Here is a 21,478-nt window from a genome sequence, read left to right as displayed (position 1 = left end):
TAAAAAAGATAATCCTTGTTGATGAATGTTCCATTACACATCACAAACTATGACGTTGCAAATCTTTATTGTATGGTACGATCGCGACAATTAATTTGCTATGTATTGATTTATTTATTTAATTATTTATTATATTTTAACTCTATGAAAGTAATAAATATCACTTGACTTTATTAAAATAGTTTCATATTTTATGTTTATCATTATTTACAGTACTTATAAAGGCCATTTATCCGGTTTTCCTCGCTGTCGGAATATTATTGTTTGTTATAGGTAAGTACATGTTGCAAGGAATCAAGACTGTTCATGTACAAATTTAAAGGTGTACAAGAAAACCGACACACACACAGAATATATATATGTATATATATATATATATATATAGAGAGAGAGAGAGAGAGAGAGAGAGAGAGAGAGAGAGAGAATATTATAAATATACACTAGACAGAACGGAAAGTACTATCCCTGGATTCCTATAGAAGAATGCTTGTTAATAGTAGGCAGAATTAATATTTTGATACAAATAATAATATCATAAGGTTAGAGAACCCAGGTCCGCAGGTAAACGGAACCCATCGCATTGCCTGCACGCACGAGCCCATATTCCCTCACGACTAAGCACACATCACCATTTTTTTAAAACCTGTATGATAGTATTATTTGTATTAAAATATTAATTCTGCCTGCTATTATCAAGCATTCTTCAATAGAATCCAGGGATAGCACTTTACGTTCTGTCTGGTGTATATTTATAATTCTCTGTAATTAATTCTATATACCTTGATTTCTTTCACCGGAATCCAGAATTACTGTGTGGATACACGAGAATTAATTACTAGGTCGTCATGCGAGTGTGTCTGCTACACACGAGTTCATATAACACCGATTGAGTAACATCATTTATGGTGATGTGTGCTTAGTCGTGTATGAATATGGGCTCGTGTGTGCGGCAAGGCGATGGGTGCCGTTTACCCGCGGACCTGGGTTCGAATCTCCGTAGAGTAGGAATCAAAAAAATTCTAACCTGTATTATTTGCATTTGTATATATATATATATATATATATATATATATATATATATATATATATATATATATATATATATATATATATAAGAAAAGCTCCTTCTTAAGTTGAGCTAGATTCATGATTGTATTTGTCACTCGAAGAATTGCCAAGCCATAGGTGGTCGTGGATGACCTATTCGCATTCAAAAGTAACCAACGACCAATACTTTTTCCATGAAGAGATTGCCAGTGAAAACTAACCTTTTGGTTTTGTATCCTGTCAATACCAAAGAGAGGTTTAATCAGTGATAAAACAATGCAGACAATCATTTTCAGCGATGAAATAATATATGGATGTAAAAAAATGGCAGCAGCTTGCAATTTCGTTTTAATCCTGAACCAGTCTAACATGAAAGAAAGTTTGTTAAGTGATTAAACATATATGACACAACGTTAAGGCACCAAATAAATTTCACGATCCAGCAAATTACGATTTAATCAATTATGATCGTATTTCATGAGGAAGCAGCAAAACATGTATTTCTGTTCAAGGACCACAAAATCGTCTGAAACACCGCAATGTGAGCCTAAAATCTAGAAATCTGCATGATCGCCTTGCTTTTTTCATCACTATTAAGCCATATGAAACGCCAGTTTTTTATGGCTCTTATTTGGACAGCCATGTTTTTACAGAGTGCATTTAATGTGATGAACCGATCAGTTAGCGACGTGACTTTCACCTTGATTCCAGAAAATGATTTAACATTCAAACGCCAGGGCTTTGAAGTTACCCGTTTCGGAATCTTTGCCAGTCGGAGCCTCCCATTACCTGAGCGAAGTTCAAAGTACGATATTGTCTTTTGTCTTGCTACGAAGTGACGCACGAAAATCCCACGTGATATGACTATTAAATTTATCGATGTAAACGAAAACAGACTACAGATCTTTTGTTGTACTTTCTGTTCAATTAAATCCCTTGTCTAACTCATTAAAACATGGGCATGTAATCGGCAGATGAGATTTCGCCTTTGCTCCAATGTAAACCTCAAACAACGATCATCTAAAGGACGTTTTTATTCTCCTGGGTAATTACCCGGATATCGTCCTTGTTGGATCCTCGGAAATAAATTAATTCAGCTGTTCATTATCGTGTTCATTATTCTTGTAGTTTGATACGAAGCAAAAGAAAATTGATGTAAATTGAGAATTATCCATCATGAGCTCTCTCTCTTCGTTTTCTTTATTGCCATTATTGTGTGATATGAAGCAAAGAAAATTGATTTAAGCCGTGCATTAACTATCATGAAGCTTCGTTTCTTCAACGTCAATGTTATGCGATACGAAGCATAAAACACCGCAGATTTAGGAGCTTTTTTTACCATCGTGAAGGAAATCTTTTTAGTTATCATCATCGTTATTACTATCTCTGCAATTGAAAAGATATGTTTGACAGAGTTTGATTAGAGAAAGAGAACAAACAGATTCTACATGAATCAGGCGTTCTATATAAAAGTAGGGAAATCGGTATTTTTTGTTACTTCTTGGATCCATGTGTGATGTTGTATCCATGCATAGCCAATTCAATGAAATAAGTCAAATATTTACAAAATAGAGACATACAATAATAGTATCTTTTTTTATTAATATCAACTCTCGCCACGCGATATGTCGTCTCCCTTATTCGTGAGGGGAAACAACGATTGTGTGATCCTGACCCTCAGTGTCTGAATCCATGATATTGCCCTGGTCCTCAGTGCCTGATTGCATGATATTGCCCTGGTCCTCAGTGCCTGATTGCATAATATAGCCCTGGTCCTCAGTGCCTTATTGCATGATATTGCCATTGTCTTCAGTGTCTGAATGCATAATATAGCCATGGTCCTCAGTGTCTGAATGCATAATATAGCCCTTGTCCTCGGTGCCTCATTTCGTGATATTTCCCTAGCTCCCAGTCCTTTAATGTATGATATTTACCAACTTGCCCAACAGTGTTATGCGTAGACCTACAAAACTAGGGTCTGTCTAGTAGCAACTACAGGGTCCGATTAACCTGTAGGCTAATATTAATGTAGCCTTAGGCCTTCATAGTTTGTAAACCCCTCCCCCAGACCCTTCCCCATTTTATACTGACAAAAGAGCTGAGCGACCTTCCCTCCTATTAGCCTTAGGGCTTCATAACCGTAATCCGGCCCTGAGCAGGTAAAAGATATGTTGTAACATTTTCGAAGGATAGAGGCGGTTTGTCGGAATGAAACGGATACAGGGACAAGCATCGCTATATAAAGCTTTAGGGCGTGTTAAGCTGCAATTGTAAATCTTTTATTGTTTGTATATTCATCACTGTGATTATTGACAACATTACTTCTATTAAGCAAAATGGCGCTCGGCATTACGAGGTTAGTGTTAGGAATGGTCGGCCTGGTGTTAGAATAATGTGACTGTGTGGGACATGGTGCATGTCTGCGGCATGATGACCCAGTGCTAGACATCACTATAAACTGTCACACTGCAGACATCATTTGTATTGAGATTAGACCTCCATTTACAGCTTTGTAAGATTTTTGTGAGTATTTGTTTGATTATGAGTACCTGGTATTGGGAACATATTTGTCAAACCGAGTAATTAGCCAGTTGCTAGTATATGTCATATTGTACTCACGAGACTTTATGACAGCATGTATTAGTTTAGTAAAATGGACCCTTTATAATTTCTTTCCACAAGAGATTCTAGAAATATTCTATCTTATAAATCTTTGATCATGTGATCTAGGAATGATTCTGTATATTAGGCGTTTGGATAATGTGTCCTTGTACGTTGAACAATGTGATGATGTTTTGCTTAGAAAAGCAAACTGATAAGTCATACAGATGTTAAGCAAGAAAACAATATGCCATTGTAAAATTAGACCTCTTGAATGTGTCTTTGTTAATTGAGTGGAAGAAATTATTTAAGGTATTAGCACATTTAAGAGTCATTCAGTTGACAAATACAGTTGTTTTGAGATTCTTTTAAATAGGAGTCATCGACCTCAAACCAGCCTCACACAGGTGAGTTTTGTTTTGCTTGGTCGTTTAGCGCTATTACACGTCTTGCGTCGTATAATATGTCTGTATTATAACTTTTATTTTGTGTTATATTCTGTTATAGGATTTATAAAGTTTTATGACTGTCCCGTGGAGCCTGAACTGCCATTTTTCTTGATCATCGAGGGAGTGGTCATCTTTGTGAAAATAATTATACGGATTTTGTATTACTGTTTTGGTTCAGATCAAAAGAACCATAAGAATATTGACTCGTCATCCTCTAACTATTTCCAGAATTCCTTGCACGGACTAATAACGCTATTTCTTGTACTTTGGTCTATAACAGGTAAATACAGGAATTTAGAAATCGTATGTGAGTGTCATTTTGCTACATTAACAACAGGTGTCTCCAGAAACAAAATGTTATTTCCCATAGTTTTGTTTAAGTTTACATTAAATTACAAGATTACATTAAGCCTACCTTAAAGATCACCTCATACATTAAGCATACCTTAAAGATCACCTCTTACATTAAGCCAACCTTAAAGATCACCTCTTGTGCAAAATACTAGTCTTGTTTTTCAATTTTGTTTTATTTAAAAGCCATTTTATCTCACTTCCATTAGTAGCTGCCCACTAGCGGTCTGACTAGAAAACAAATAACAAAAGATGTTCCTCCATGATATGTAATACAATTAGACTTACAATTATTTTTTCTACAAATTATAATTTTATCTTTCTACATGCAGTTACAAGTCTGTATAACATCATGGTGCAGTGATTGCACGTTCTAAATAATTGGTTCTGAATGAGTTGAGAATGAGTTAGAAGTTAGAACTTCCAATGAAATCTGAGCCAGGACTTTTTTATTGTCTCCATTTTTATGTATGCGATTCACGTCTTTGAAACCGGATAGGTGTACTACTCATTTAGGTACCAATCGGAATATCTCGATAGTTACCCATGGGTTGAGCTAGATTTCAGCAATGTGCATAATTAATCTACTTTGTTTTAGTCATACAAATTAATCGCTCATTTTTCATTGCGTATTTTTTCACGTGTTGGGCATCAACACAGCTTTTTCAAGCTTTCCATGCGATCATTTTGAGATTCTTTTTACATGAGAAGTTTGCAGTGTGTTTTGGTCTATGGTAAAACGGTAATATCGTACTCGTGCTCTTTTAACTGATGATGCACGGGCGACTGTAAATAAAATCTGATAGATTGATATATAGACAGACAGACAAACATAACATAAGACAGCGTGAATGATATATGTTTATATGTTAATTGTTTCTTTTAACTATGTACAAATCTGTTATTGGTGGAGCATTATTTTCGTGCCTCATTTTAATGAGAATAATCTGCTTTTTTTCAGGGTGCATATTTGTATACGGCATGTACGGCAAAGTTCAGTTGGAGAAACCAGATTTACCTGAATATTGTGATCTTACACTTTACATGACTGCTTTTTCAATCGCTACCTTACTTTGTGCCGTTGTTACCGTTGTTACAGTGGGACAGCTTTGTTTATTAACTATATGGGCGTATAAACGTAAATGTTCGTGTCCTGAATACCAAAACCTATTATGAATAAAGTATACATCTCTTGTTTTAGATGTTGTTACGTACTATCTATGCTAAGTCTTTGGCACGTTTTTTAAAGCCTCCATCTTCAAGAATGATTATAAATCAAGAAACAAATTAACGTTGAATAAATTTCTACAGCACGTCGTCGAACACTACAAGAAGTCTGATGCCTCGATACTCCTGCACAAAAGGAAGGAACCTCATACCATGGTATAGATGCTGTTACAAACTGTAGCAAGACAAAGTTTTCACTAGAGTTTAAAAAAAATTCAAACAACGAAGTGGATGTCTGAAGGTCACTTTAACCTATTTCCTACTTTGTAGGGCAAAAAGGGTGCTCTTACATAGTTGATTAAAAAGAGAATAGAAACAATTTACCTCATTCCAGCTTTATAATCACATATCTCACATAACTTTCAATGATCATAACATTCAGACTAGTAGCTCTTTTATTATTTCTAGTGGGTCAAGCAAAACTATAGAAACTTAAAGTAGGAACAATGTATTAACCTAACATTTGATACAGATAATGTTATATAAACATTTTCAGCCGCTTTCATATAGCGGCTAAGGGACCTTTTACCATTGTCAGCTCTCTTTTTACCATCTCGAAAAAACGAAAATTAGCAGAAACTGAATTTACCAAGAGGACAGTTATATTCATATTAAATTCAGGGTATCTATTTCCTCTAAATTCTTTTGCTGGCGAAAAATAAATTTCTCCAAATCATTTATTGGCCTTGAATTTAACAGATGATGTAATATTATGCATGTTTATGTACCATTTTTAATAGATTATATGTGGGATTTTTTATTATCATCTTAAGATGACATTTCCTGTATGAAAGATTCATTTCATGTATCTATTTGGTTTAATTGAATCTACGTTATACACATGCATTTCAAAATTCCCGCCGTATGAGGCCGTGGAAAAGCCTATCTATTTCTCTCTTTTCAGTCAATTACTGCGGACAGATGTTTTCGAGGAGAGGCGAATCTCTTTGTCCCTTGTGAAACGAGTTGCTTTCTTTTGCAGAATTGAATGGAATGTCGCTGTAATTGGATTCTTACGTTCAATCAGCCACTTGAATTCCTTCAATTATATAGCTGAATTTAACCTAGTTTGGAGCTCCTGGTTTCACAGACTTGTTACTCCAGAAGTAATTCATCCGTGTTTCATAGCTAATTAACCCCTCAGAGAAGTATGCATGACTCACGAGCAGATGTACTGAGTTAATCAGGTGTACTCAGTAATTAAAATTTAAGATCTTATGTTTTAAGTTGAGGCTATATAGACGTATAGTTAAAACACTTTACCACTGGGCACCTACGCAGTTTTAAGACAGCCCTCAAAAATGCTATGTGAGATTTCCAATGGGCCACGGACTGAGTTTTACGGCAGATCTAAATTATGAAATCGCTAGATTTTCATCCAAGAATGGCATACAATTATTAAATATTTCCACGGACAATTTAAGCATCTCAGTTAGAAACTAAATATAGGATTTCAACTGTCGCTAAATATAGTTTTTCTCTGAAAACCTGCATCATTTCTAGAAAGAAATACTTACTTTCTTCATCCCATAGAAACGAATGCAACCTAGCGAACATGCTAAATAAAAGACTAATAAACATACATTGATGGAAAGTAATCTCAGTTCAATATATTGAATCTCTGTTATTACGAAATAGAGGCTGTATCGTATCTACCTTTGGCTCATAGGTATATTATCGTCTACAATAGAGTAACTGTATAATGCATGCTTAACAAATTTCCGGAACGTACCATCCCTTTTGCTTTCTTCTCTCTGTTGCAACTGTCATATTTTACAGTTCCCATTTTATTTGTCGGACTAAATGTACGATAGATGAATGAACAGAAGTACGTAGTATTGTAAAGATTAAGAAGGTGAATGAATACCGGTAATTTTGAACGTGCATATTTGTATATTGATTATGTGGTTAACTCAGCAACCAAAAAGAATGAATGCACACGTCATCCTGAACACTACTGGTACATTGTATATTTGGGTCTAAATGACCTTCTAACAAGTTTATGCAATTTTACAAATCTCAGAGATCTGCAACTTTGATACTTACCATGCTTATGATCATAAAAGTCACCAAAACTATCGTGTAATCCTTTTGGCTTAGTTGGAACATTGATAAATTGCCAGAGGTTTCGAGCTCGAATCCCATGTTAAGATATATTTTTAGCTATCACTGCTTTTGTAACCTGATGGTTTCAAGTTGAGTCTTTCCGCTTTCTTAAAGATAGAAACAAGATCACTTCTGGTGTGTATTTTTTCTTCTTTGTTGTTGTCTTTCTTCATCTGAATATTCCTTATTTATAGTTTTAAAATTTGCATACAACTATTGCTGCCGATTTCCTTTGCTGTCTGAGAATAAAATAGGTGTGGCTTTATATTACTTTCACTGATGGGACCATAGTTGATACTTGCGTCCACTTATGTGATCATTCATGCAAGGTGCTTAATCTACCGCGCTTTCTCCACAAGCATACATTGCTTATCAATACCGATGAATTAATCAGTGGGATATACTAAGAGTTCCATATGCATATTTGGATGATTTCAGAATGCAAGAAACCGCTCCGGTATTCTAGTGGTTAGAGCGTCCGCCTCGGATGCAGAAGGCCGTGGGTTCGATCCCCGATTGAGTCATACCAAAGACTTACAAAAATGGTACTAACAACGACCTCGCTTGGCGCTCAGCATTAATTGGTTAGTGTTAGGGCTGGTCGGCCTGGTGTCGGGGTAATTTGACTGGGTGGGACATCATGCTACATGTCTGCAGCATGATGCCCCATTGCTAGACATCGCTATATACTGCCACACTGCGGACATCGTAGCGATAAGACTGAATTTTTTTAAAGCTACGTTAAAAAATCCAAATCACACACACACACACACACACACACAGAATGCAAGTCTTTGAAAAGACCTGCTCTGTAGACATGTTGTCGGGACTTAAGAACGCAAGCCGTTGAAAAAAAACATATTATGTAAACTCGTTGGTCTGATTTCATGGTACAAATCGTTGAAAAAGCCAGGCAAAAACACTTGCTGAGACGTGGGTTCGACTAGGTAATGACTGAGCTTCGACGTGAGTCAAATACGTCAAGTTTGTGAGAACCAACACTGGTAAATGCAACAGCCGGTCTTGAAGAAATCGGCAGTGATGTCGCTACTACGTGGAGCAGCTAGTGGGGACATCGTGGAGAAACACTCTGGTGAAAAGAAAATCTGGCTCCTTTAGGACCTAAATACAATTACTGTGGGCCTGGTACACAACTGGATATAAGACCTGATTCTAATAACCATATAAAGAAAGCACCTATAAATCATGTCGATGCAGCATGTTGTCGACATGATCTCGCCTACCAAGCATCAAGTGATGTCCGTGCACGTAATCTTGGTGATATAAATCTTATCCATGACTTGAGTAACATTTTTTGCTACACTCGGAGGAAGAACCGCCAGATGAAACTCCAGAGGAGGTATGAAGACTAAGATCCTCATTAGAGGTAACTCACATTGATATAATAAACATGGATAATATATAATACAGCTCCTGTGGTTATTAAAACCATGAAACTGCCGTTGAAAGGTTGGAGAGTGCAGAAAAGGTCACCCACTGGATGGCTGGAGAGTCGTTAGCCAAACAGGCGTTGTGGCAAAGTTAGTTACCCGTAAAAAGAAATATTTCCCTTGAATGGTTTGATGTGAGAACGCCCAACAAAGCTCATTTGTCCATATTCTTTATATTTTCAACATGGTGTGTGCGCAGAAGTACATACAAATATTCGTTAACTATCGTAGATGTTACCAGCAAATACAAAGAATCCTTGCTGTCGACATCTAAATGATTCAGCCAGTGTTGCAGACGTGTTTGAACATATCTACGCACGCAGGACGCTAACATGGCCACAGCTAAATAATTTCTTCGAGCCGTTGCTGCGTTGTTAATAAAACATAACGTGCTAGTTTGTGTCGCACTCATCGCGAACATGTTGTTGTGGATTTAAACGTACACTTGCGGAGCTATCATTTGGACCTCAGTATGCATATAAATTACTGAAGAGGTTTCAGAGTGTTCGATTATACGAGTGTGTAAATACTACTTCAATTACACATACAAGTGCTAAATAATGAAACCATACTCACAAATGGATATAAATCTGCTGAGACGATTTAGCATAAGACTCCGTGTTACACGCAAAACGATTTCACAACCACCCCCGTTAGACATACTCGGAAACAATTTCGTTCGGTATCTGTATGCACCAGATGAGTTAAAACGCGGGAAACGTCGTGCTACAGACACGGTATAGTCCATGGATGTATTTACAATCTCGGTCCACATTCATACTCTTAGGCATCCAACACGTTACCATTTCACGCGATAAAGTACAAGTCGTTCCTGCGGACACGGAATACTGTCAAAATATGCACGAAAACAGTGATGACAGCTGAACATAATCACTACTTGGTGTCAACCAGAGATATGCTTACTTTAGTGCAACGATATACACCAATGCAATGCTTCCTTAAAAAAATCTGATTATCTTTCTGATAACTCGCTGATGTCAATGACACCTAACTCATGTTCGCATACACATCATTGGTAGTAATATCCAGCAACAACTAATCCGTCCGTGTTCAGCATCTTGATGTTGTCATCGTATCATGGTTTGATCCTATCATAATAAAACTTGTACATGAGTATTTTGGATAAGCCCAGCACTGATGCGCCAACGTAGATATGCTTTGCCGTCTTCAGTTTCGATCTATTTCAATGTGTGGTAATGAGTCCGCCCGCTATCGAAGCTCTTTCGGGACTCGAACGCAGGATCATCTATAAGCTTTCAAATTTTGTCTTGTTTACCAGCACAGACATGGTCAACGCGAGTACGTCTCCGAAGGTTCTTCATCGTCTTTCCAACACAGCATTATTCACTAACTTGAAAAATTCTCTGAGGTTTTTTTTTGTGTGTGTGTTTTTGCGGTACACAGATCCGTGTCCATTTGAATGGACGGTAATAGCTTAATGAATTCTGTAAACTTGCGTCTTGCATTATTTGTAAACTTGCGTCTAGTATTGATTATAATCTAGCACTGATCCGTCAATGATCATAAAAATAAATAGCAGGTATACTGCCAAATTCAATTAATGTATTGCTCGTTTCCACATATTCCAGGCTTGTTATACAGATACCATTCTGACTATTAACCCAAGGGTGATGGTGTATTTAGTGATAAGAGATTTAATATGTGTCATCCCATTTAGACTGTACGATCTCTTGTCTAAGCTAATTAGTTGTATCAATCAAACACAGTATATTAGATAGATAATCGCGATTTAACTTTCCCATGAAAAAGCTGTCCGTCTCCTTGAATTTTCATTAATTTCCATGATGTATAATTATTGCATTATACATTTATCTTTTGGACACAGGTTGTGTCCAGTATTTACACTGATCTATTTACCGATCTATTTTTGAGCAGAGTACGCAAAAATTAAAATAGTACGATGTTTGTGCAACACAGAAGGTAGTGCATATTTGCACGTTACATGATATGTTATTATGTTTTGTGTATTTGTGTTGGAGAACTATCAAAATCCTTTGCGATACAAGTCGAAATTAAATCCCTTCATTCTTATTTGTAAATGTTTGGAGCCTTGGAAACAGTTGATGTAATTTAATGCAATATACAAAAACCATTAATGTTGACTTATTGGCTTAACGCAGTAAATGAAATATTCACAGATATAGTGTGAGGAGAATTAAATCAAAGCAAAATGTAGAAATCAGTTAATAATGTCAACGTACCACAAATCCTCATTTGAACACTTGTGTTAGGATCTGACTTATCAACCTTGAATATTATTCGAGTCATTCCACTCATATATCAATTTATTGTCCATTTAAAAACACCTTGTGGATGGAAGGGAATGCGGATCACAAAGTCGGAATCAGTATATCGACACATAAACAGGATGTATTCCAAAATTGGAAAAAGGACAATGAAACGCTTATAATATATAGCACTAATTGGTACTTTATACAATATAGCACTAATTGGTACATTATAATATAGAGTACTGATTGATACTTTATAGTATGAAGCACTGACTGGTACTTTTTAATATATAGCACTGATTGGTACTTTCTCTTTATAAGCTCTTCCAATATGGAAGAGAAGTCAAAGCGTGCTAAGATGTTGCGATCATTGGTTCTTAGGTTTGAGTCTGTACGATTTTAGTTTAATACAAATTTATTATTTTCAAAGCAATTAAATTTTGATCTGGAGTGATCTATCATTTAGTTAAGGAAAGATTTGTTTAATCTAGCACGGCCTTTGTTTTGTTTTCAGATGTATAACTTAAAGATGAAAGCAGTATTGGAAAGAAAGGGGTTGCAAAGGTACATATGTAAGTTGGAAGCTTTCTCCTGCATAAATTATCGTGTGCAAAATTTTCCATTCCTTCATTTCGTAGATTGACGCGTCCTTGCTGAAATATAAACCCTGACGATGTTTTGTATTTGATTATGTCTGACCAGGTGAAACAACAATTGAATACACGTATTAACGTATAGTTAAATTATCTGGCATCTAAATGCCATAACAACATAAATATTTTGTATTATCCTTTCTGAGATTCTATCATGTTGGAGATTGTCTTTCTCCAGCTACAGGAATCTGGCATGATGTTCTGTGTAACGGATTGATATTGACATGGGAATGTATGAAGCTTATGTGAAAAATAGCTTTAAAAAGGATACAGGACAACATGCTGAAGCATAAAAACAATTTAATTTATGGGACGGATTCAGCATAAGAAATTAATTGTTTCGATTAATAAAAAATATTGACAAGCTTTGAAAATAACATCAAGCAAACAAGTTAAAGACAGTACAAAATGAGGAAATACATTACATGATTGGTTAAAAAATTCGTTTTCATTTTATTCTTTACCTAAATACAAGTTCACAATTTATAATAAAAGCTATTAACAGCCTGAAACAAATCTTCAACTGTGTGAGAGAAAGAACTGTACGGTTGTTAGAAAACAGGAACTAATAGATATCAACTTTTGAATCAGAATCATTTAAGCAATAGTGTGTGTGTGTGTGTGTGTGTGTGTGTGTGTGTGATATAGTAAGTAAACCCTACAAGGTATATTATAGGACATATTTATGGTACACGACATACTTCGTCCCAGTGGAGGTCGGGGGTCGAGAGGTGAAAAAGTGTTTTAATTAAGTACGTTCAATATGCAAAGTGTATTCCAGTGACCCATTTGTTGTCTGAGACATCGCAAGACGCATTCTCGCTGTCAGTTTTGAGGCAATATTTCACAGTTTATTGTAGTTAGGCCTCGGGCCGTACTCTGTAACAATTTTAATGAATCCTGGAAGTAGGTAACAGTGATTAATTTTAGTATGTGCCAAATGTCCATCACAATATGCGCCTTAAATTACAGTTTAACAGTTATTAGGTGTGGACATATACAAGTTTTAACCCAAATGGCAAATCAAAGCATATTTAGGTCCCTTCACAAAGCGGAGTAAACTAAAATTCATTTTAGTTTGTTAAGCACATTCTTTATTGAATTTACATTTTACCAATCTTATTCTGACAAACTGTATCGGCATGTAGTCGATGCAAGATTATTCATAATTGCAACTTAGTATGAGGCATGACATGGTCAAAGACGCAAGTGTTGCTAGGGTATCAACCTTCCAACTTACTATGTATGAGGCATGACATGGTCAAAGACGCAAGTGTTGCTAGGGTATCAACCTTCCAACTTAGTATGAGGCATGACATGGTCAAAGACGCAAGTGTTGCTAGGGTATCAACCTTCCAACTTACTATGTATGAGGCATGACATGGTCAAAGATGCAAGTGTTGCTAGGGTATCAACCTTCCAACTTAGTATGATGCATGACATGGTCAAAGTAGCAAGTGTTGCTAGGATATCATCCTTCCAAATTGCAACAAACTCTCGACAATAAACACTAGCTTTCCAGTATTTTGTAGCACAATTTAGGGCATATTAGTGTGTAAAGAAAATCAGCGTCTACACACAATTCGCCGTTCTGTCATCTAGTCTCTCCTAAGTACGTGATTAGGGCGCGACTATTCCTTTTCACAATAGTTGTTATTTTTAAATATCTTCTTTATTTGATCAGTTGTCATGATGTAGTGTGCTGTGGAATATGGCTGATAAGCTTAAATATGGAAATTTTATGAACAGTTATATTGTGATGCACTCTCTGTTAATAAGCGCTTATCAAATATAAGCACAAACGACCTTCATTACTTTCAAATACAAACATTTACGCCATGCAGATTTAACATAGCCTTGGCGACACGTGCCTACATAGCACTAAAGAGAATTAAACTTGAATAAATATATTTCTCATGCCATCACACTTTCTGCCTTAATGCGAAAAACAGAAATTAAAAATTTCAATGAAATCACTTCAATTACATGCAATACTGAAATGGTTTGTAAAGCTGTCGTTGGGACATTCAGATTTTCTACTGCAGTTTCAATTATACTTGCAAAATGCATAACTTGGGCATTGCTCCTGACTTTACTCCTTTTCTCGGACTCTCTATCTAATATTTCACGAAGATATGAATGTAGAAACATCACTAGGCAAGATATGTTAATGATCCTGTATGTGGACCAAGCATTGTCAAAACAATGATTAAGAAATTAAGTCTCGGCTTCCTTGGACGACATGACACTCTCACTTGCTATGTGAATAGACATGATTGGGTTAAAAAATTAGCTATTAGTATGAGACAAAATATATTTTGTATGCCGTGTGGTTTGTGTAGCTTTAAATGACGGTGGCCTCTAGAATATTGTATTAAGCAAACGTTCGATTTACCTAGACAAAAATGTTAATTGAAATGCACCGAACCCACAATTACTGAGAGAAGTGACAATAACAAGAGGCCTATTTTCGTCCTGCTAGCCTTTCAATCTAGTAAGAAAATAGAAAATTGCAATGCAATATTACACTTAATCTAAAGACGTTTTACGTTGACCTTAATCTACGGTGTGGACGGACGGTACCGACGTACACAACGACGCCATATTTTTCGTTACATCAAGCTTCTGCCAAGATGGGCTTGGCAAAAATATTACTATCATTCCGTGATAGTTCCAAACATGCAGAATGGGGAAGTGAAGTAAATGTGATGTAAGACATTTCCAAATAAACAAATACACAAAAACACACAAGATATATAATAAAAAAATTAGCTTTGACTCTAACAAACAGGTTTTCGGCTAAAAATTCAAGCTCTTTGGCTTCGATGCTGACCAAGATTTCCGTGGATGTGACTTAGGTGGACCGGAAGTCGTCGGAGCTTGGCTGACTCTCATGGATGACTGTATCTTAGTCAGGAGTATGCAGGAGAGTGTTGTACTCAGAATCTGAAATAAAAGTTAATTTAAAATTTACACTCATTAACTTTACTATAATACCTTTTAAGACGTATTTTTCCGATTGTTCTTCAATGTGCTAATTTTAGAGAACAAAAACTATTGAGTAATGGCTGGAAAAATCTTATAATGATACAACAGCTGATCGGATCACTGAAACAATTTAGAATGTGTCTTAAATATTCTACTCATTTTAAATTTGCCTATTTCTAACACTTGTTCTTCGAGAACAAAAATTGGTACATCAATTCACGATAAAGTAAAACTAATTAGAGCCATTAAATGCTAAATAAACAAATAAACTGTCTGTGGACCAATAAGCAATGTTTAACGATGTCCTTTAGACCACATGCAACATTTATAGGATTATACTATATTCATCTCACCCTCTATCTGTACGAGATAACAGGAGCAAGTTTTAACCAAGTACATGAGAATCCGGCTTATATGCAACAACTAATATTGCTTTGGCCAATATTCCGTTTTCCGAATGTTATGCAAGATAAATCTCATCCTTTTTGGAGAAAAGGAATTTCTTTGGACAAAGGAGTTTCCAGAATATGTTTCTTGATTTTCATCTACTGATTATTGCGGCATTTCTACATTTAAAAAAAAACCTAACAATCTTCATCACATGAATTAGTAGTTTTCCATTCAATATATCTTGTTTGATGCTTTCATTTGGTTGAATCTGATGTCTGTAAATATCTTGATTTCAAGATTAATATTTTTAGAGGGACTCCAAATGAATAATGAGTAAGCTTATATAAATAATAAAAATAGAACACCCAGAATTATATCGAGGAAATATACGCTTGATATTTTATTTCAACCTATGGAAGAAAAACAATGGTCGGTAACTTTAATAGACTTTGTGTTTTGTTCTTTTTAAATTTATTTTGAAGGCAGAATAGTTCTCTATGCAAACGTTGGTGAAGTCCTTGTTTAGGATTCTTCATCAAGCTGTGTGGATCTGTGGACAGATAAATACCTGAATGAAAGCTGCAGCCGCAATAATTGAAACCCAGATAGGTATATTTCCTTTCACCCATTCCTCCATTTTGTCTTTGCATAAGCTCTGTAAACGATCAAAGGAAATATCAAATAAAATTACACTTAACAATAGGTATACCAATCCTAATAAGGAAATAAAATGTAACAAAAAAAATAATAAAGTTAAAATTAATTGATGCGATTTCCGAATAGTGGGCGACATCCAAATGAGCTGGTATAAGACATGATAATCCCGAGGCTTCCTCAAATGGAAAACTAGATTGCGCATTCATGGAATGAAAGAATAATAGGATCAGTCTTCATAGATTGGTGTGGATTACATATATGTTTCTTGTGCATTTGCGTAGGATAGAACAGGGCCGGGTTTAGACATGGCGAGGCCTTAAGCCAGGGGTGCACAACCCCCGGTCCGCGAACGTGCTCTGTCCGGCCGTCAGGGCAAATTAAAACGACACAGAAATCTGGCCCGTGAACAGTAATTATATTAAAGAAATTAGTGTTTGCGGCCCTCGAGTGGTCATGGAAAATGCAATCTGGCCCTTGGCCGAAAAAGGCTGTGCACCCCTACCTTAAGCTATAAGTTGTAGAGGCCTATATGATAAGTATTGACAGAGAATAAGGCTGTAAAAAATCTGAAATGTTTAGCTTATGCTCTAGGTAAATTGATTATGACATAGAGAATGGCATTTTCTTATCGAACACCAGTGCACAATTAATGATTATTCCTCTCAAACTGGTATGAATAATGAGGGTCGCAGTAAAAATGGCGCGGTAACGGTGCAGCTGTATCTTTTAAGCAATACAAACTTTGTTTACACAAATCTCATGCCCATAAGAACAAGTGTAAACATAATGTGTTACCAGACACGAAATCCAGGGTAAAATTTAAATGACATTTGAATGGATATATCAGTGCGCAAACAAACAGCGGTTTGCGATGTACTCCCAGTTCACAGCGTCCGTAGACGAGTATTGGACTACGCTGGTTTCAGGATACACTGCAAAATATAGTCCGTTGAATTTAGGCAATGGAATTTAACATTTAGCATTTACCATGTCACTCTAACTTGGAATGAATCTCTCTCTCTCTCTCTCTCTCTCTCTCTCTCTCTCTCTCTCTCTCTCTCTCTCTCTGTGTGTGTGTGTGTGTGTGTGTGTGTGTGGCTGAGTGTTAAACTGCGCTTGACCAACTAGACTTAAACGATAGGTGCCATTACAAGCGGCATTTACCGATCACCGGTCTAAAGCGCTAGCATTTTCCGATCGATGCTATCTCACCTATGGCAGCGTGGGTTCGAGCCTCTGAGTCTGCCAATGTGATTGTGTGAGACATCTGCCAGTACCTTACTTCGGGTCGGTTGTTCTTACCGGGGTTTTCCTTGTTTCTGCTCCACCAGTTGTACTGGCCTTTCTTTTTTATAGTTTTCTTGTGCTAAGACATGGCGTTGAACCAACAGGAACAACAACAATGGTTTCTGAGTAATTGTTTTATAACGAACATGAAATTAAATTGATTAAAAAAAAATATTTCCAAAAGCCTGTGTGCCTTAAAGCCTATTATTATTATTATTATTATTATTATTATTATTATTTTATTATTATTATTATTATTATTATTATTATTATTATTATTTTATTATTATTATTAGTTGCTAAATCACATCAATCATAAATGTTATGTCTGTGGCCACATTCTCAAAAAAGTAATCAATTACTACTAATGTCATGTTGACTCAGTCGCCAATTAACATTAAATCAAATATGACTGACACCGACTGGTAGGAGATGCAAATCTGAATGAAACCGAAACATGTCTATATTCTCGGTTCCCACAATATTTGGTTTCATGGTCAGGCAAGAACTGCTTCCTCAGCAAATACTGTGAAACAAAATATAGACCATATAACAAAAAATATGAAAGACATTGACCTTTAGGAAATCCCAGCGAGTTTTATGGCATAAAACAAGAACATTAGCACTTTTTCAAGTTAAACTCAGCATGTAGACCATGTTGCAATAATCTAATCTCGAATCATTGAAAAGACCCCTATTGGCTGTTAAGTGTCCAGGCGTTACTTATCATAGCTGTATCTGTCTACTGGCATGGTATATCACATACATTTGGACCATGCCATTATTAAATCCAACATGAAATAAACGTAGATATGATATATCTTTCGAAATGGAGAAATCTGTTCTCATCTCGTTCTGATCATTGTCAAGAAAACCATTGCAATGCACTAAACATGTCAATTAAGTTCAATTACGACGTAAAAAAAAAAAAACTATTAGATTAATTGCCTTCTGACGTTACAGACAGGTCATCATCGGATGACAGTCGAATATGACCATCACAGTTTAAGAATTTATTGCTGAATTTAACACGTGATGCATCATAACACGTGGCATAGAATCTTTGATAATTGAGTCAGATCAAATCAAGGCAATGATCACTTCATTACACTGTTTAAAGTCAGCGTAAATTAGCGAAAACGTAAGATCTGAAGGCATGCACATCATCTGTAAGAGGTTTATAAAAAGGTCAATCGATATCAATAGTTCTAGTTGAAGAAATATAATTTCTGTATCCCGACCTATTTATTTATCTAAGTTATTTACCTAGCCACCAACTTATTTACATTTACACATGCCTACCTATCTTTATGCATGAGTGCATGCGTAAATATGTACATAAATAAATGTGTGAAAAATACAAGTAAGGAATTTAAAATCAAAACATGAGTATTTTGATCAAATTAAAGAAATGTTTGCTAATTAGGGTTAATCTTGATTTGCATAATGATTGATATGGGTATATACTAGAGGATTTCTTAAATTACACATTACGTTCTGTCCCTAAAAACTCCAGAAAATAAAAAAATTGCCTTAGTGACATAGATACTGCGACTTTTGCACTTTGCAATGTCATATTAACTGAGACTTTTATACTTGACAGTAGCATAAAAACTATGGTTTTATACTTTACACTGGCATGGAAACTAAGGCTTTGGTACTTCACAGAGACAGAAAACTGTGACTTGTGTACTTTACAGTGGCACAGAAACTGGGACTTTTGTATTTGACAGTTTCATAGAAACTGTGACTTTTGTACTTTACAATGGCATATAAACTGGGACTTTTGTACTTGACAGTGTCATAGAAACTGGGGCTTTTGGTACGTTATAGTGGCATAGAAACTGTGACTTTTGTACTTTACAATGGCATATAAACTGGGACTTTTTTACGTTACAGTGGCATAGAAACTGTGGCTTTTGTACTTCACAGTGGCCTAGAAACTGACACTTCGTATTTTATGGATTTCTAGACTGTATAAAAACTTAGGAGCGATGATTTTAATGTCAGATTGCAGATAAAACGACTTTTTGCTACAGAATCTGACCTGGCAGTTGTTTATCAATAAAAATTTTAGATATGTTTTACGACTGATAATATGTAGAATTACATTAACAGGCACAGCAGGACTTTGTCTGGAAGTCAAATGCTACACCAGATGCTTCGGTTAGGAAGGTATACATTTTTATTAAGTAAGAAGGTGTAATTGTATGGGTTAATTATTATTTTATTATAACATTCTGAAGGGAGAAATTTATAAAATAAGTTTTTAAAATTAGAGTCAACATGTTATACAATCATATCCAAACACGACGTCCTGAGTTATATAATAATGATTTTATCATCCCATTAAAAAATGCCTTAGATCGTGTATGATCGCATTCTGATCGCATTTTCAATATTGGCTTAAACTGTGTATGATCGCTTTTTGCACGCGTTATAAAAGTGTTAGAACTTTTTTTACATTATATTATCTCATATAAAATTTATGTCAAGGAGTTTGATACTTTTAAAGTGAAAGTAGCAGTTTGCTTGATTAATATCACCATTTACAAGTTTTAACAATTTTACTGGTAGATTGTACATGCAGATCAGTGCAATATTTCCTTGATTTGTATGCAGCGTTGAAATTTCTGTTATCCATCTTGCAACCTGTTTACTTTCAGTTCATTACTTGTTTTAGATTACACCTTAGTATCAAATTATAAAACAGATAAAGAATATCACACTGATAGTTTACAGTTTTCGATATAATTTGTACGAAAGGATGACACAAATGGTAAAGTCATGTTATTAAATAGGTACTTTATTAGAATTCCAAAGTTAGTCTGATTGGCTATCCTGCTTGTATTGAAATGGGGCAGCGCTGAGGGCCTATTTAATGGTACATTAACCACTATGATTTGACAAAGCAAATGCGAAAACACCAATATCATGTTATCTTTATTAATGTAAATTCGTTTTCCATACTATGTTGCTACCATGAACTCCGTATACAGCGTCGATACATGGACTGTATATACTTTGTTGAGACGATCAACTCCGAATACTTTATCAATACCATGAACTCCGTATACAGTGTCGATACATGAACTGTATATACTTTGTTGAGACGATGAACTCCGAATACTTTATCAATACCATGAACTCCGTATACTTTGTCGATAGCATGAATCTATATTATGTAACTATTGACTTCGATATTTTAGGAACAATTCGGAAAATAAACGGAGCAAAGTTTTAGTTGTACAGTAAACATGTTTGCTTTTGTGTGTATGCATTAGGTCGATAAACCAACCCCACGCCTATAATAATATTGACTGGCAGTTTAGAGGTTGATATCATCTGTTCATTAAAACCTGCAAAAATCTGTTGCCACTTTTGTCTGCACGTATCTGTGTAGATTATATACACTTGCCGGTATTTATTTATTTATTTATTATCTTTTTTGCGGCTGTTGATTTACCATCGACTGAAGGGTTCATTTGGATATTTGTACATACTATTTCAGGATCATATCCTATGTTTGGTGACTTGTACATCCACGTGGAATAACACCACTCTCTGTCATGTGGCCATTTTGAATTTGGCGCTAGATGTAGTTTTTACCAAATAATGGTACATGTTTAATTTGTGCACAGGTGTGTTCCGGAAAGATGTTCATGCAACAAAATTGCAGTTTAATAAACAGGTGACATCAGACACATATTTCGTCCATCAGTATCAACACAGATTTCACGGGCTGATTTTTCGGATTATGTATGCATGTGTTCGTGTGTGCGTGTGTTTAATGATGTGGACATCAACATTTCTATGTGAATTAAACTCCCATTTATGAGCAAAATAAATTTGCATATAAAAAGAGTCTTAGCATGGGGAACGAATTTTAATAAAAGGACATTTAATTAAAAATTTTATCCGAACTTTATGCAACCTTACAAAACATACATCATTCATTTTATTACAGCTACGCAGTAATTTAAACATTGCATGACTTG

General features: G+C 35.5%; 2 protein-coding genes across 3 annotated transcripts in view; one reads left to right on the top strand and one right to left on the bottom strand.

Moving 5' to 3' along the window:
• Nucleotides 1–5,648, top strand: part of LOC149807069 (transmembrane protein 272-like) — a 48,743-nt gene extending 43,095 nt beyond the window's left edge. The window contains exons 3-5 of one of the 2 annotated variants that reach the window (XM_089961465.1): nucleotides 214–273; nucleotides 4,156–4,377; nucleotides 5,410–5,648. In XM_089961465.1, coding sequence (XP_089817591.1) covers nucleotides 214–273; nucleotides 4,156–4,377; nucleotides 5,410–5,624 — 497 coding nt within the window. In that variant the 3' untranslated portion in view covers nucleotides 5,625–5,648. The remainder of the gene's footprint in view (nucleotides 1–213; nucleotides 274–4,155; nucleotides 4,378–5,409) is intronic. The other variant, XM_089961474.1, reaches the window with a different exon arrangement.
• A 6,793-nt stretch (nucleotides 5,649–12,441) lies between these two features.
• Nucleotides 12,442–21,478, bottom strand: part of LOC149807068 (CD63 antigen-like) — a 50,504-nt gene continuing 41,467 nt past the window's right edge. The window contains exons 8-9 of the mRNA XM_089961453.1: nucleotides 16,105–16,191; nucleotides 12,442–15,104 (exon numbers count right to left, since the gene is read on the bottom strand). Coding sequence (XP_089817579.1) covers nucleotides 14,958–15,104; nucleotides 16,105–16,191 — 234 coding nt within the window. The 3' untranslated portion in view covers nucleotides 12,442–14,957. The remainder of the gene's footprint in view (nucleotides 15,105–16,104; nucleotides 16,192–21,478) is intronic.

Source organism: Sinohyriopsis cumingii, chromosome 1 (genome assembly GCF_028554795.1).
Source record: "Sinohyriopsis cumingii isolate HCF-2022 chromosome 1, ASM2855479v2, whole genome shotgun sequence".
Lineage (NCBI taxonomy): Eukaryota > Metazoa > Mollusca > Bivalvia > Unionida > Unionidae > Sinohyriopsis > Sinohyriopsis cumingii.
The sequence above is the reverse complement of the archived record's forward strand: the minus strand, read 5'-3'. Positions and strand labels throughout refer to the sequence as shown.